This window comes from Pogona vitticeps, chromosome 3 (assembly GCF_051106095.1).
Source record: "Pogona vitticeps strain Pit_001003342236 chromosome 3, PviZW2.1, whole genome shotgun sequence".
NCBI lineage: Eukaryota > Metazoa > Chordata > Lepidosauria > Squamata > Agamidae > Pogona > Pogona vitticeps.
In genome coordinates this window covers 19,342,295-19,357,352 of record NC_135785.1, presented here as the reverse complement: position 1 = coordinate 19,357,352, position 15,058 = coordinate 19,342,295, and the positions used below count along the sequence as shown (strand labels likewise).

General features: G+C 41.1%; 1 protein-coding gene across 1 annotated transcript in view; it reads right to left on the bottom strand.

Moving 5' to 3' along the window:
• Positions 1-15,058, bottom strand: part of SERPINI2 (serpin family I member 2) — a 63,811-nt gene that overhangs the window by 38,333 nt on the left and 10,420 nt on the right. Inside the window, exons 3-4 of the mRNA XM_078389686.1 lie at positions 10,983-11,240; positions 955-1,149 (exon numbers count right to left, since the gene is read on the bottom strand). Coding sequence (XP_078245812.1) covers positions 955-1,149; positions 10,983-11,240 — 453 coding nt within the window. The remainder of the gene's footprint in view (positions 1-954; positions 1,150-10,982; positions 11,241-15,058) is intronic.

Sequence of the window (15,058 nt, the reverse complement as noted above, 5' to 3'; positions counted from 1 at the left end):
GACTGATTAGCCCACTCATGAAAGTAGAAAACCTAGTTACTGGGGATTTGTTTCCAGTTTTTGGCAAAATGCAGTTTCCTGATAGGCAGAGATAGGATATCTACTAGAGCATCACCCACTTTAGTCTGAGTCTCATCCTACATTTTGTCTTGAAATTCTGACAATGCAGACATCATTAGCCCTTTTTCCTCCTCTTCCTTGGTTTCTGCTGTTTGTGATATCTTTCCTGATACAGTTTGGGAGCTGTCGAAAGCATGGCTCAATTTCTGTGCATTTTTAATTGATTTTAATAAATGGTCTGCCATACAAGATGACTTCCCTTTATGTCAAAAGAAGAAGCATAGTATTAGCTTCTCAATCAGTGACAGAATAAGAGAATATTGCAAGCAAAATAACAAAAAGACTGCAGCAAAGGGTAATAATGTGGAAGGTCTGTAACTAGTAGTTCTGATTATAAAACCAGCAGGATCTCCTTATATGCTATCAAAACCCCAGGGGATCAGGATGTGAAGCTTCATAAAGGCAAACCATGGGCTCTCCTGCTTCATTCTCAATTATTCAACCTCTAGCCTTCTGATTATTGTAATATATAATACAGTATAATTGATTGTACCCTTCCTTGAAATCCTGACAGGATGACAAGCAGTATGTTTAAAGTAAAATAAAGTAATTGGCATACAATTATTTGGGCTTTGGAGGATGGAAGGAGAAGTGTTCATTACACTGGTGAACCCAGTGGCTCTAAATTTTAGGTGAAGCTTTCATGGTTATCGCTGCTAACATATACAAATAAACATTGTTGGATTTATGCCAGTAGGTAATAGGATTGTGGCCCCTATGGTGGTGGTGGTGGTTTAGATGAACACAGTGCCCACTCTTATAGCATTTATAGCATTAATAATATTATTCATACTCAGATGTGGATACATTAAAAGGCTGGAATGTTTAAATTACCAAGCTTTGTTGTCAGCTGAAGATGCATCATTGGTGTCTTGATTATGGAACGGTCACCCTTCGTGAAAGTCATCAGAGTAGTGTCTTCTGCTTGGAACACTTGCTTCCAGTTACCCTTGAAGAAAAGGGCATTCACCAACAGAAGTCGAGTCAAGGGACCAAGATCATTGCTTGAAATAAGATTTCTTATTTTACCTTCATGGAAAGAAATAAACAAATGTGTGTTCATTAACTGACCAAAGTGCATATGGTTAGGGAGAGGCTTACAGTAAAAGAGCATATTAATATAACACCTCCTAAAGCATTATGATGAATTCTTGCACATGTTTTGTGTAGCATGTAGAAGACTGATTGTACCCTTGGAGAACCAAATCCCAATTCAAACTGATACTAACTGCTTCAGAATATGTAGCACATCCATATCTTCTTCCTGTATTTCTCTCCAAATGTTTCCAACCTAGTGATGTCACTATATCTCAAGCTTTCCAACAAGCCTTAGCTTTAAAAAACAAAAACAAAACATTTCATTCATTCATTCATTCATTCATTCATTCATTCATTTTGAAATATAACTGGAGTTCAAGTTGAAGTTTATACTTCTTGTGGGCCAGCCATGCTGGTCTATGGTGTGTTGTAACAAAACACAATGCAATCTTCTTGCACCTTAAAGACAATTTTACATGCCATAAGTGAAGTCCAGAAAAACTTATCTATAGAATCAAAGGTAAATTTCTGCCTGTTTTTCTAACTGTTACTGCATCACACTGTTACAGCTAGAGAGGCTTTCATCCAATTCAGAAGACAGTTGTGGGATAGCCTGGCTTTAAAAGCTAACTCCATGGTATACTTTAAAATCAATTTGGGGTCTGTCAAGGACTCTAGTCAGTTTTTTAAATTTCTGGATAGATGTTCACAAAATGTGGAGGGTATGTTTATATGCCCCACCTTGAAATATAGGCTATGTGCCATATAAAAAATTGAGTTTAGGAGTCCTTGGAGAGATCCCAATTAGTTTTTCACCAAATTCAGAGGGTATCTATGGGGTGCTCTGATTTCAAATATAGGGTATATGACATGCATAAAAATAATTTTGCAAATGCTTTATTTTGTCTGAAATAACTGGCCGGATTTTCATTACATTTAGAGAGTATCTTAAGGGTAAGGTAAAGGTAAAGGTTCCCCTTGACAATTTTTGTCCAGTCGTGTTCGACTCTAGGGGCGGTGCTCATCCCCGTTTACAAGCCATAAAGACAGCGTTTTTTGTCCGAAGACAATCTTCCGTGGTCACATGGCCAGTGCGACTTAGACACGGAATGCTGTTACCTTCCCACTGAGGTGGTCCCTATTGATCTACTCGCATTTGCATGCTTTCGAACCGCTAGGCTGGCGGGAGCTGGGACAAGCAACGGGCACTCATTCCGTCGTGTGGATTCAATCTTATGACTGCTGGTCTTCTGACCCTACAGCACAGGCTTCTGCGGTTTAGCCTGCAGCGCCACCACATCCCTTATCTTAAGGGTAGCCGGTCTTAAATATATGCTGCATGATACACATTAAAATCGCTGCTGCTGCTGCTACCTGCAGAGTTATGTGCACATCATTTTAAAGATATCAACAAACTGAGTTAAGTAATTCATATGTTTTCAGATATGTTGTAGTTCAATAGTTTCCACTGAACTACAGCGGGTGTTCTTGGATTGAATCTCACAGAACGCTTAATTCTAACTGTGCTGGCCCTGATTTCTGGGATTTGTAGAATATCTAGGGAACTAAGCCTCGGAACCACTGCTGTAAATGTATGGATCGGGCCCCTCCAAATATCCATGAAGTCAAAGCTGCACTATCTGGGGAATTCTGGGAACCGTACTGCACAGATAAGTGGAATGAGTACAAAGGTAATAAACAGACTGAGAGGAAAATCCGTGCAGAAGAGAGCACACAGAGAAGAGAGGGGAAACAGGTGAGAGTGATAGTCATGGGATTTTAACCCAAGTGAAGCCGGTTTGATTGGCTGGGGCCAAATACTGTAAAATCATTCACCTTTAAAATTCCACAGACTTTTTATTTATATCTGTGTACATGTGCTTTCAGAGCTGCTAAGTATCTCAACTCTACATCTTTGCATATGCTCAGATGCTGCATGTTGGAAACAAAGCAAGTGTGAATAATACTGGTTGGAGAAGAATGCAGTACATAAGGACAGGCAGAGCAGACAAGACTGCTAATGCAGGATGCCCTTCAGTGATGGATGTATACACAAATAAAACATGATTCAAAAAATTATAGTAACAGAAATTTCAACTACTGGTGGATCTGTAGCTCTCTGAGCAAATTATCAACTATAACAGGGTCAATTTGCTCTCGATGTTACTATTACAAAGGGCGCTGCATTATATCCTAGTGCTGTGAGATCACCTGTCCCTATTCCACACAAATTAGCTGCCATTTGCAAGAACTATTTGGCTCCCCCCTTTCCTCCACATGCATTTTTCTTTTTCCTACTTCTCGCCAACCCCTTTCCTCTTCTGCTTGATGCATTTTAAAAGCCATTTATTAAGGATTGTAAGCCCTCTTGAACGAGGAGAAGAGAACACTCTCAGACTTCACTTTCTAGAGCTCCTGGAAGCCTCAGCTGGGGGAAAAAAAAAGTCCGGCTGTGCTCGTTCTTACACGTTGAACTAGTGCTTCCAACAACCACATGGAGTGACTGTGGTTCTGGAAGCACAAACAGAGACTGGGAAGTTGAATCCCCACTGTTCTCTCCAATCAGACATGTGAGCTTTCTTTCTCTACTAGCTGTGGAGAGGGAGGGGTTTGAGGTGGTGATGGACAGGAACACAGAGCCAGAACTCCACCACTAGAGGCAGACATAGATAGGCATGGCTTCTTTTGTTACTAAATTTCTAGATCTCAAGGTGGTGTAAATTATTATCTCCTACTTTATCCTTTCATTGACTACGCAAAAGCTCTTGACAGTGTCAACCACAGCAAACTATGGCAAGTCCTTAAAGAAATGGGAGTGCCTGACTACCTTATCTATCTCCTGAGAAATCTATACGTAGGACAGGAAGCAACAGTTAGAACTGGATATGGAACAACTGATTGGTTTAAAATTGGGAAAGGAGTACGACAAGGCTGTGCATTATCTCCCTGCTTATGTAACTTATATGCAGAATACATCATGCGAAAGGCAGGACTGGATGAATCCCAAGCTGGAATTAAGATTGCCAGAAGAAATATCAACAACCTCTGATATGCAGATGATACCACTCTGATGGCAGAAAGTGAGGAGGAATTAAAAACCTCATAATGAAAGTGAAAGAGGAGAGCTCAAAAATGGTCTGAAACTCAACATCAAAAAAGCCTAAGTTCATGGCCACTGGTCCCATCACCTCCTGGCACATAGAAGGGGAAGATATGAAGGCAGTGACAGATTGTATTTTCTTGGGCTCCATGATCACTGCAGATAGTGACAGGAGCCCACCAAATTAAAAGATGCCTGCTTCTTGGGAGGAAAGCACCGACAAACGTAGACAGCATCTTAAAAAGCAGAGACATCACCTTGCCGACAAAGGTCTGCATAGTCAAAGCTATGGTTTTTCCTGTAGCGATGTATGGAAGTGAGAGCTGGACCATAAAGAAGGCTGACCGCCAAAGAATTGATGCTTTTGAATTGTGGTGCTGGAGGAGGCTCTTGAGAGTCCCCTGGACTGCAAAGAAAACAAACCTATCCATTTTGAAGGAAATCAACCCTGAGTGCTCACTGGAAGGACAGATCCTGAAGCTGAGGCTCCAGTACTTTGGCCATCTCATGAGAAGAGAAGACTCCCTGGAAAAGCCCCTGATGTTAGGAAAGTGTGAGGTCAAGAGGAGAAGGGGACGACAGAGGACGAGATGGTTGCCATCAAAGCAACCAACATGAATTTGACCCAACTCCGGGAGGCAGTGGAAGACAGGAGGGCCTGGCATGCTCTGGTCCATGGGGTCACAAAGAGTCGGACATGACTTAATGACTAAACAACAACTTTATCTCTAAACAGATAGCCAGATCAATCTGAGGGCATCTCCCAAATGTGATCCATGAAACTACAGGTGGAATCTTCTCATTTAGTACCATCCATCCCAGAACTCTGTCCAACCAAGTTAGCCATTGGAACTTCATAGAAAAAGAAAGGAATATCAGAGAGGTTTCTTCTGAGTTTTACTTGAATATTAGGATCCTACTGAGCAGTGTCCCTGTTTTTGTATTCTTTGGTCTTGAGTGGCTTCTGGCCTGCTTCTTGATTCTGTCTCCTTGGTTGTCCGAGGATTCTGATTTTTAAGTTGTAGCTCTGCCCTGTCTCCCGGAATGTCCTGTGGTTCTGATTTAATACTTTGGACTGAATTTAAGGCTGTCGTTCCCACTGAATCTGCAATGAATAGTACTGAACTTTTGTTGAAAGGTTGTTAGAATCAAGCCAAAAGACACACTAAGTTTAAACATTATAATTTGTAATGTGTGCTGGATCTGGCTGTGGAGCCAGAGGTTGGGAGTCTGAATCCCCACTGGGCCTCCTTGACAGGGACTGGACTCAATGATTCATAGGCTCTGCAGTTCTAAGATGTTGATGATTAACTTTAAATATTGCAATACAGCTGCCAGAGGACCCCAAGATAAAACAATTCCGGTGGTATTTATGTCATGTTTAAGGACTGAAGTCCCTGTGTCTTGCCAATTCTTCAGCCTGCCCCTGCAGCTGTGCCATTTGAGTGGCTTTCCAAGCAGGAGTCAATAGGCGAAACTTTCATGGCACAGGCATTAGCGTTGCCACCCAATTCCTTCTGATCAAGCAGCTGCAGCTGCAGGGAACCAAAGGCAATACTATTGGCAAAGCAACTCTTCCTATAACACTTTGCTTCTCAAGGAGGAAGGGAATAGAAGAAGGCTTCAGGGCACAATGCCATAATTCAGGGCTCTGTGTGACATAAAATTGATGTGAAATTTCAACCAACTGATTCCACAAACTAGGGGAGCCAGAACTGATGGTTCTAAGTCAGTTCTTGGTCTTTTGCCCTGTCACCAGGCCCTCTGCTTGTTGATTCTGAGATAACATCACACCGCCTCATGTTCTTGCCAGTTTCGTGCTGAACTGCTGCTGTGGTTTATTGACACATGTAATCAAACACCTGAACTCCTTTCTCTAATATATTTTAGTATCCATGGGATATAGATCATGGGAAACAGAGCAGATTAGAACATTTTACTTCTTTATGCTGGGAATAAGTCCATATCTGGGGCCATGGTTTCAGTGGGGTTCAGAGAACAAATACCCTTAAAGTTCTTTAATATCTCTCACAGCGGGAGTGAGAAAAATGAATATATAGGATTATCAGATGCATTTCTTTTTTCCTTAGAGACGGGCATAAGGCTTGTGCTTCTAACTGGTGCACCTGAGACAGAAAATCAATAGGTGCTCTCTTCAGATGCTTCCAGGCAATAACCAAAAAGCCATTTTCTTCTTGGCTACGGCTACCCAATCACTGGCTCTGTTGAAGGATGATTGCTCATTATCTTGTCCCTCTACAAAGTGGAAGATAGCATTTTGGAAAGAAAAAAAAATCATCCCCTCCTCTTGCTCCAGCACTCATTTTATTTCCTGCCATTTCAACTCTTACTGTGCTTTTCTTATTTTTCCTAAGGAGAACTTCAGGAAGCTACCTTGTGCAGTGGGGTTCCTTAAGGAAATTTGACAAGACCTGTTGAAATTAATAAGATTTTTAACGGAAATCTGGGAAGAGAGGTGAATCTGTCATATCTTTGTCAGCTTCAACAGGCCTCTCTAGGGTCACTGTTGAGATGAGGGACATCTTTGCTGGTTTCAAGCTCCTGTGTAGTTGTTCCACTTATGCGTTGCTTCTGCTAACATATTAGTGTTCCTAACAAATGGAATTATCCAGGTTCTGATTTTTGTTTTGACTTATGGACCACTTTGTGTGTGTCTCTGTATACATGTGTTTTTAATTTTGTTATTGAAAATATCAATTAGCTGCTGAGGAACAGTCTAGCATTAGAGGAAACTGATTTTCAACATGCATAGTGGACTGCACCATAACGAGAGATTCAACTACCTCAAACCATTGCGTAACACTATTTGGCTTCAAATGACTTCCCCCCTACTTTGTGGACCATCTAAATTTAATCTCCCGTTCTGCTATTGCATAGACTGCTAGATTTTTCTGTGCTCCAAGCCAAATCAGGAGTCTGTGAGCTTCCAAAATGCAGAAGAGAGCATTTTCAGTCTCACCTAGTTCTCTAGTTAGTGGGGATGGAGAGAAATCATTAACAGTACCTCTCAACAGACCATACAATGATTCTTTAACACCTGTTCTCTTTATTGAGCTTGAAATCTCAATCATGTTGAACAGTGAAGCAAATTAAATTAGACAAAGTTGGGCAATGAAGAAAGCTGCAAGGAAAAGAGTTGATCTCTGAATAATGTGGGAAGGGAGTTTTACGGATGCCATAGACCACCTGAAGACAAATAGGTGGGTTCTAGATCCAAACAAGCTGTCTGGGTAGCTCAGTGAGTTAGGTCTCTGGCAGTGGAGCCAGAGGTTGGGAGTTCAATTCCTCACAGTGTCTCCTGGGAGAAAAGCCAACCTCCCTAGACTTGGCCAAGTTGCACTGTCTCAGAGTGCATTTGGAAGAAGAGAATGTAAACCACCTCTGGGTATTCCTTGCCTAGAAAACTCTGAAAAATTGGCCATAAGTCAAAACCTTCTTGACGGGATAGAATTATTATTACATATCAGAACAACCCAAGCCTGTACTCTCACTAAATGTTAAAATGACTAACTTGAGTCTATCATATTTTAAAGCATACTATGATGGGACAGGGACATGGTGGTGCTGCGGGCTAAACTGCAGAAGCCTTTGTGTGCTGCAGAGTCAGAAGACCAGCAGTCGTAAGATCGAATCCACGCGACAGAGTGAGCTCCCGTCGCTTTGTCCCAGCTCCTTGCCAACCTAGCAGTTCGAAAGCATGTAAATGCAAGTAGATAAATAGGTACCATCCCGATGGGAAGGTAAACAGCGTCCCGAATCTAAGTCGCACTGGCCATGTGACCACGGAAACTGTCTTTGGACAAACGCTGGCTCTACGGCTTGGAAACGGGGATGAGCACCGCCCCCTAGAGTCGAACACGACTGACTAAAAATGTCAAGGGGAACCTTTACCTTTTTATGATGGGACAAGATTCACAGGGAAAGTCAATAAATAATTTTAGAAAAAAAAGATGAAAGTGGTAGAAGTAGAAGACCTAGCATGGGAGAGACGGCCTCAATCAAGGAAGCCACAACCCTCAGTAACCAAGACTTGAGCAGCACCTTCTGGAAATTATTAATTCAAAAAGATACTATCTGATGAAAACAACTTGACAACCCATAGCAACCACAGCAAAAATAAAAGGCATCTCACTAATTTTAGTCTATCCTAATATAATCACAGTCAAATACCACCTGTAACTGAGTAATCTATCTCACAAGTAAAGTACTGATTCAAAAGTATGTAAAGTACCGACTTAAAGGCACCTAATGTGCATGGACGTTTATTAGGTCTATCACCCTAATTTTCACCGTTTTATTGTTATTTTACAGTATTATTTTTATTGTATGTCAGTCTGACTGATTGTAACTGGTTTATCTCGCCATGGGGTATGACTGGTGCAATAAATAAATACAATTAAGGTAATTTTTGCTGCTGTGATTTTCATTGTTGAAACAATTGTTCCTTGTGCTGCCCTATAGCTGGAGCAATTTCCCATCTATCTACCCTGTAACATTTCACCTCCTATGGCCGCTACCTCCACCCATCCAAACAGGCATCACAGGAAGGAAGCAAACAATATAATTTCTTTTTAAAAACAATTTTCTTAGCCTGCCTGCCATTTTACCATAGCCGAAATAATCCCCAGAAAGGTGATCTGGGGCCTATCTTTATTGGGGAGCCATTTTCTTCCTCTGCATCTTGGGAAGAAGGAATCCTTCCCCAGGCATGCATGAAGTCAAGGGTAAGATGGTTCTCCTTCCCATTCCTCCTAGACTAGGCTTCAGTTAACTCTTACTTATTCACTCATGATATGGACAGCATCATTCCCTGAACCTGACAGCAAGAGTCTCACTTAGGGAGTAGATTAGGCCAGGCTTTCTGGAACACACTCCTTTCCCATCCAGGAATAGCAAGAAGTGTTCTGTTGGCAGGGTCTCACAGTCAGAAGCCGAATGTCACCTGAGATTTCAAAGCCAAAATCTAAAACACAGGGGCAGGCCTTGTGACATCAGGGAAGAGGGCTCATAGGATGTCACAGAAGTGAGGCAGGCAAAGTTTGGGAGGGAGACAACAGCAACTCATATCCACATTTGTCTGTAAGTCAGTACACCTTGGCTCCACCTGGAATAGGTGCAATGATATCCAGACTTTAAAGATATCTAACAGTGCAGTTACAGTAATGAAATAAATCAGGTGATGGATCGGGGGTTTTGAATTCAGCTCAAAGTCATGTGGTAAATCACATGATTTTTGTATTGGTGTGTGAGTTCTCTTGGGGAAAATGTTTAATGCATTTTAAAGCTGTGTTGTATATTGGTTGAAGCAGCTATATGGGCTTTTAGAATTGTTGCATTTGAGGTTTTGTCCTGCACTCACCTTCACACTAGCTGTGTCTTACAGTCACTAGCTGCTGCAGCTGCTGTGGTGTTATTTTTACTTTTTTAAAAAAAAAAAATTCTTGCTATCTAGTATAGTGCTAAAACAGAATGACAGAAATAAAAAAAATTAAACCAGAAGTTTGCCTAAAGCCCCCCCGCTCTCTCTCTCACTCACTCACTCACACACACACACACACACACACACACACACACAGAGAGAGAGAGAGAGAGAGAGAGAGAGAGAGAAGAAAAAGAGGGACACACACACTTGGAGCTGAAACTGACCAAAGACTTTCTTGACTAGACTTGTGAAGGAGTAATACACAAAGCCAGGGCTGAACTTGACCAGTGACATTATTTACTAGGCTTGTGAAGGAGGGAGATGCACACACGAAAAGAAATACACAAGGGTTGGTGAAGATCATAATTTACACTAGCAGAAGTATTGAGGTATGCCAAAATGATTCAAAATAATTCCATTTTACATCTGGGTAAAAATAAGCAACTCTCTTGCAGAAGAGTAAAATACCTTGCCTCTGATCAAAATAGCACAATGCCCAGTCAACCAATCTTCACTTTGCTTCATGTAGTTGCCTCTTTTTAAACCAATTTAAAATGAGCTAAACCCTTTTTGAATATGGATTTTTTTTCCTGGTGTAACCATGCTCTCAGATGTAAAAACTCAGACACACACACACACACACACACAGAGAGAGAGAGAGAGAGAGAGAGAGAGAGAGATTTGGCACCCTACTTTGTCCCCTTCTACATCACCTAACACCTGCCACCTGTGTCAACTGCTTCCGTGTGCCTAACAGTAGAGCCCAGTCCTGTTTTCTTCCTTTGAGTTGCATTGTGGGATGAGATAGCCCCTGGGATGAATGCAGGAAGATCACTCCAGCTGCAAGCAAATAACAGGGGCAACTGCTTAAGCAGCAAGGAGGACTGTAGGAGATGTTTGAAAGCGAGTCAGAAGGTTCTTGACTCTTGCAATGCTTATAACCCAAGTTTCCAACCAACTGAAGTGTCTTCCCTGTTTCTTAACGAATTCTTTATTTCAGTGTCAAATATGTAATAAGTGTCTCACCATCTTTGCAGCTGTAGAAGAGAGAGCAAAGGTGGGTAGGCACTTTATGATCAGGCTTGTAATCTGCACCCTCTTAGATTGTTCCTGGCATACAGATTGTTCCCAGTGCTTTCCACTTCAATTCACATGCCTGTCCCTTGAGACACCAGGCCTTAGCTAGAAAGAAAACAAGAAGGCCTAACCAATTAGCACTTATGAAGCAAACAAAAGCAAGGAAGTTGTGGACTAGGGAGGGTGGTGGGGTTTTTTTTTTACCATCTGTTTTCTTTTCTACCCAAGTACTGACGGCTTCTGCAGAAGCTTTAGTGTCTTCGAAATTCACCAGCTTTACAGCCGTCTGAAATAATTTCTTGTTGCTATGGAGATACTGTTCTTTCACCAGGAATCCTTCTTGAAGGTAGAGGGCATTGGCAAGATTAAATGTAAATGCTTTTTCTTCTGAGGTGACAGCAAACAAGGTCTGGAGTAGCTCCAAGGCTTCACCTGAAGAAAATAAGTGTTTGAAGTTAACATCTTCATTTGAAGAATGAGAACCAGTGGTATATTAGGGTAGTTATCCAATATAGACATGTTTCTGTGCCCCTCAAACAACCCCCCCCCCCAAAGTTTCAGATGCTTTCTAGGGGAAATTTGATTGTAGAAATGAGCTGCAGCAGGCACATGTTTCTGAAATTTGATATAAATGTCACAGTATCGAGAAAAAACAAAGGTTGGGCGCAGGAATGGCAAATGAAGTTCTTCAGAGACCTGAGCTTTCTGTCTTTGTGACTATCAACTGCTCCCATGTCCTTACTTTTTTACTTTTTTATGGGGGGGGGGGAACTAAAATTCTCAGAACTCCCTACAACTAGCATGGTCAAAGGCTATCGAAGCTAGAAATTCTGAGAGTTGTTGTCCAGAGTAGCATATCCAAGCTCTGTAGAGACTTAAGTTTAAATTCCCATTCAGTCACTGGATATCTTTGGGTCACTCAGACTCTTTCCAGCCTACCCACAGGATTTTTGTAAGGATGAAACAGGGCATTTGGATCATCTTCGTAGTGGAAAGACAAAATATAAATACTGTATAACACAAACATATAATTAATAAAAAATATTCTTTTGTCCTCTACTGGGAGGGTTTCACCATTTCCTAGCCATGGACGTTATTTTACTCATAACTACAGGAGGCAATGTCTAACTACTAGCTCCCATTTGATCAAATTTCAACTGGCTATTTTGTTGGGAAATTTTCAATTTTGTATGATTTAACATTGAGTTCAGTGGAAGCAGGCATACCCTATTGTTTTACTATCGCCATTGATTTGATTGTTAACTTTTTTCCTGCCTCTATCTATCACTGGACCAGCCAGTCTTTTTATTGGTTTTTTCTTGTTCCTTTGTTGTGAGCCTCTTCTACTCCAACTATCTTTTGAGAAACAAGCATGAAGGTTTCCTCCCTGCCATAAATTGCATGACAAGTGTGAGTAAACTTCTCTTTTGTCTTTGTAAAATGCATCTGGAGCTAGCTGAGGATTTCTATTACATTTCACATTTTCTCTGCAATCTACATTTGAGCCCATAAGCAAATTCAAACATGTTCATAAGTAATCTGGCCTTTCTCACCAGATTATACATAAATATGTTCAAACACACCCATAAACTCAAACATAGGCTGCAAAGGTCACAGAAATCCTCCCACTAGGGTCACTTTCTCTTACAAAAGGACTAGAGTGTGTGTCCCAAGGAAAGGCTGGTGAGACTGGGCTAAATCTTTTCTGCTTTCTGTTCTGCCAACAAAAATAATAATGAAGTTCCTGATATATATGTATATAACTAAAAGCCCATTATCCTCTACTGTTACTAATTTACTACTTTCACACAACCATCTGCCTAATGAGGTAGCAGCCACAATAGCGCATGCATGCAGAGTAGCTTAAAACTCAGAGGAAAGGGTTTTAGCAGTGGCAGCATTACCCCACTAATGTACAACTGAAGCCCTACAAAAGCAGCAAGTATTAAAATTGGCACTGATATGATCTGGACCAGATGCAGTTTCAGAGGTCAATGAGCCAGCCTCATTTCATGCCACATACGTATTGGCCAAGTGAGCACTGCTACCACAATTGCATAGGATTACAGCTGATGGGCCTATTATTTGACAATCCAATTCATTTAGAATCACTTTCTGTTGCTATCGGGTGAGTCAGGCATTGGATTTCCAGAGTGATAGACAGTCCAGCAGGGATTAAAAATTGGCTTGAATCAAGATGGAACAAGATCTGTTACATTTAAAGGACAGCTGAAGTGTCTGAGCTCCATAATAATGACATAGAACATTAGCCTTCAAAGCGTCTTTTTGCTGACATTTCTGAACTGGCATTTCTAATGATAAGGAATGTTATTTCGTTTCTAAATTGCAATTAACTTCTCTGTACTTTAATTGTTTTTATCTTTCTTTCCAAAAAGTGTTTATACTGAGACATGCAGATAAGCTGTCTGAGGATGGACAATTGCTAGACGTACAAATTACAGATTTATTATATATTTTTCTTCTCCTCGTGCCATCTGCTTATTAGAAAGGAGACCGCATCCATGTAATGGTGGACACAGTGGCCTGAAGGACTGTCAAAGAGCAGATTGCCGACATAGCCGTGTCAGTCTGTCTCAGCACGTGGGCAAAATTAAAAGGAAAAGCAGGGAGAGAGAAAAGGGAGTCTGAAGAACTGGATTTTGGTCCATGAAAGCTCCCACAAAACAATATTACTGTTTAAAGTGCCCATATTTGTGCTTTTCTTCTTTTATTTAAAGCTAGGATGGACAACGTGAAAGGCAAAAAAAGTTCAATTTAAATGTTATGAGCCTTTAGAAGATTTGGCCACGGGCAGTTTCTCAACGGGCTCTTCATACAAACCAAAGAAAATATAATTTTTTTAAGTGATGCTGTGCCTTAACAACCAGAGTCATAAAAATTTCACTTCCCCCGCCCCTCCCTCAAGAAGCAGAGGAAGTGTTCAATTTGCTGATATTCTGAAGTGGCTCAGTTACTAAGATACTTCGCAAGAAGTCAAACCAAATGGGGTCGCTTGAACTCCAGTATGCCATTTGGATGTTAGGATCACACCAAATGCCATGTCACACCTCCACCTGACCCCAAGCCACCCTATTTAGCCCACACCAGCCCGCTCCAGTGTAGATGAGCCCATTGTTAAGGAAGAAGGAAATCAGCAGCTCCTCCTTTTTCCTCAAAATTCTTAAAAACCAAAAGAATTGGAGTTATTGAAGATGAGAAACAGCCATTTGTGCCAAAGGATCTCTTATAATCAATCCTCTTTCTTGAAGTCTAATGTTCATGAAAATCCAGTGGTACAAAAATCCAGTTAAGCACTGTCTGCATGTCATCCCTGGAACCTGTAACTGCATGTAATGCAAAAGACACTGTGAAGACCAGGCTTACTGTTATTAATGGAAGTGAGGCAGCTGGTGGGATTTTGAGAAAAGAGGGTCTCTTTCCTAATGCCTTTTCTAAAGGGAAAAATTGGATTATAATAGTAGGCAATCATCTGCTTGAATGAATGGATTTCCATCATCTGTGAAAGGTCTAAAAAAAACAAGCCACGATAAAGATCCCCATCTGTCTTTCTGATCTCGTGTGGTACGTATGTGTGTGCTTGTGCTTTGGAACTCAAAGAATTTAGTTTTGAAAACAAAATAGTTCCAAATAGCATAGTAGCTATACCAAATGATGTCAAAATGTGTTCCTTGCACAGTAGCTTTTCTTTCTCGGTTGCTATTTGGCTCAGATAGCATTTGAAACATAAGCAATTGTATAATCTTATAACATTTTCTTAGGCCTTGAAGTTGAAAGCGCCATTCAGTTATTGCCTCTTTTAGAAGCACAGAAGGCAACTGTGGGTGCATGCGTGCATGCATGTGTGAATTTATGCATAAGATACAGGAAGTAAAATATTATGTTGCCAACAAACGGGAGATAATAGTTTTACTACAACTGCAACACAGATTATTCTAGCTGCATTCTAGAGTGCAGTGATGTTATTATGCAGGAGAGCAAATCAACATTCTACAAAGCAATTCTAAAACTGGGGGCACCGTTAGTTTATTGGAGAGGTTAAAGGGTGTGTATATTTCTCCATTTATGTGTTTCAGTTACTTACACCATTCCTTCACCATGTCATTAAGCCTAAACACAGCCCTTCAAAATATTTTGGCACAGGGGGACTATGGCCACATCCCAGCTGTTCTTGTTTCTGCCCCCGCCCCAGCAACCATAACATACATTATGTGCTCATCTCCTGGGGTTTTCTAGCACTGTATAATTCTACAGGAATTAAG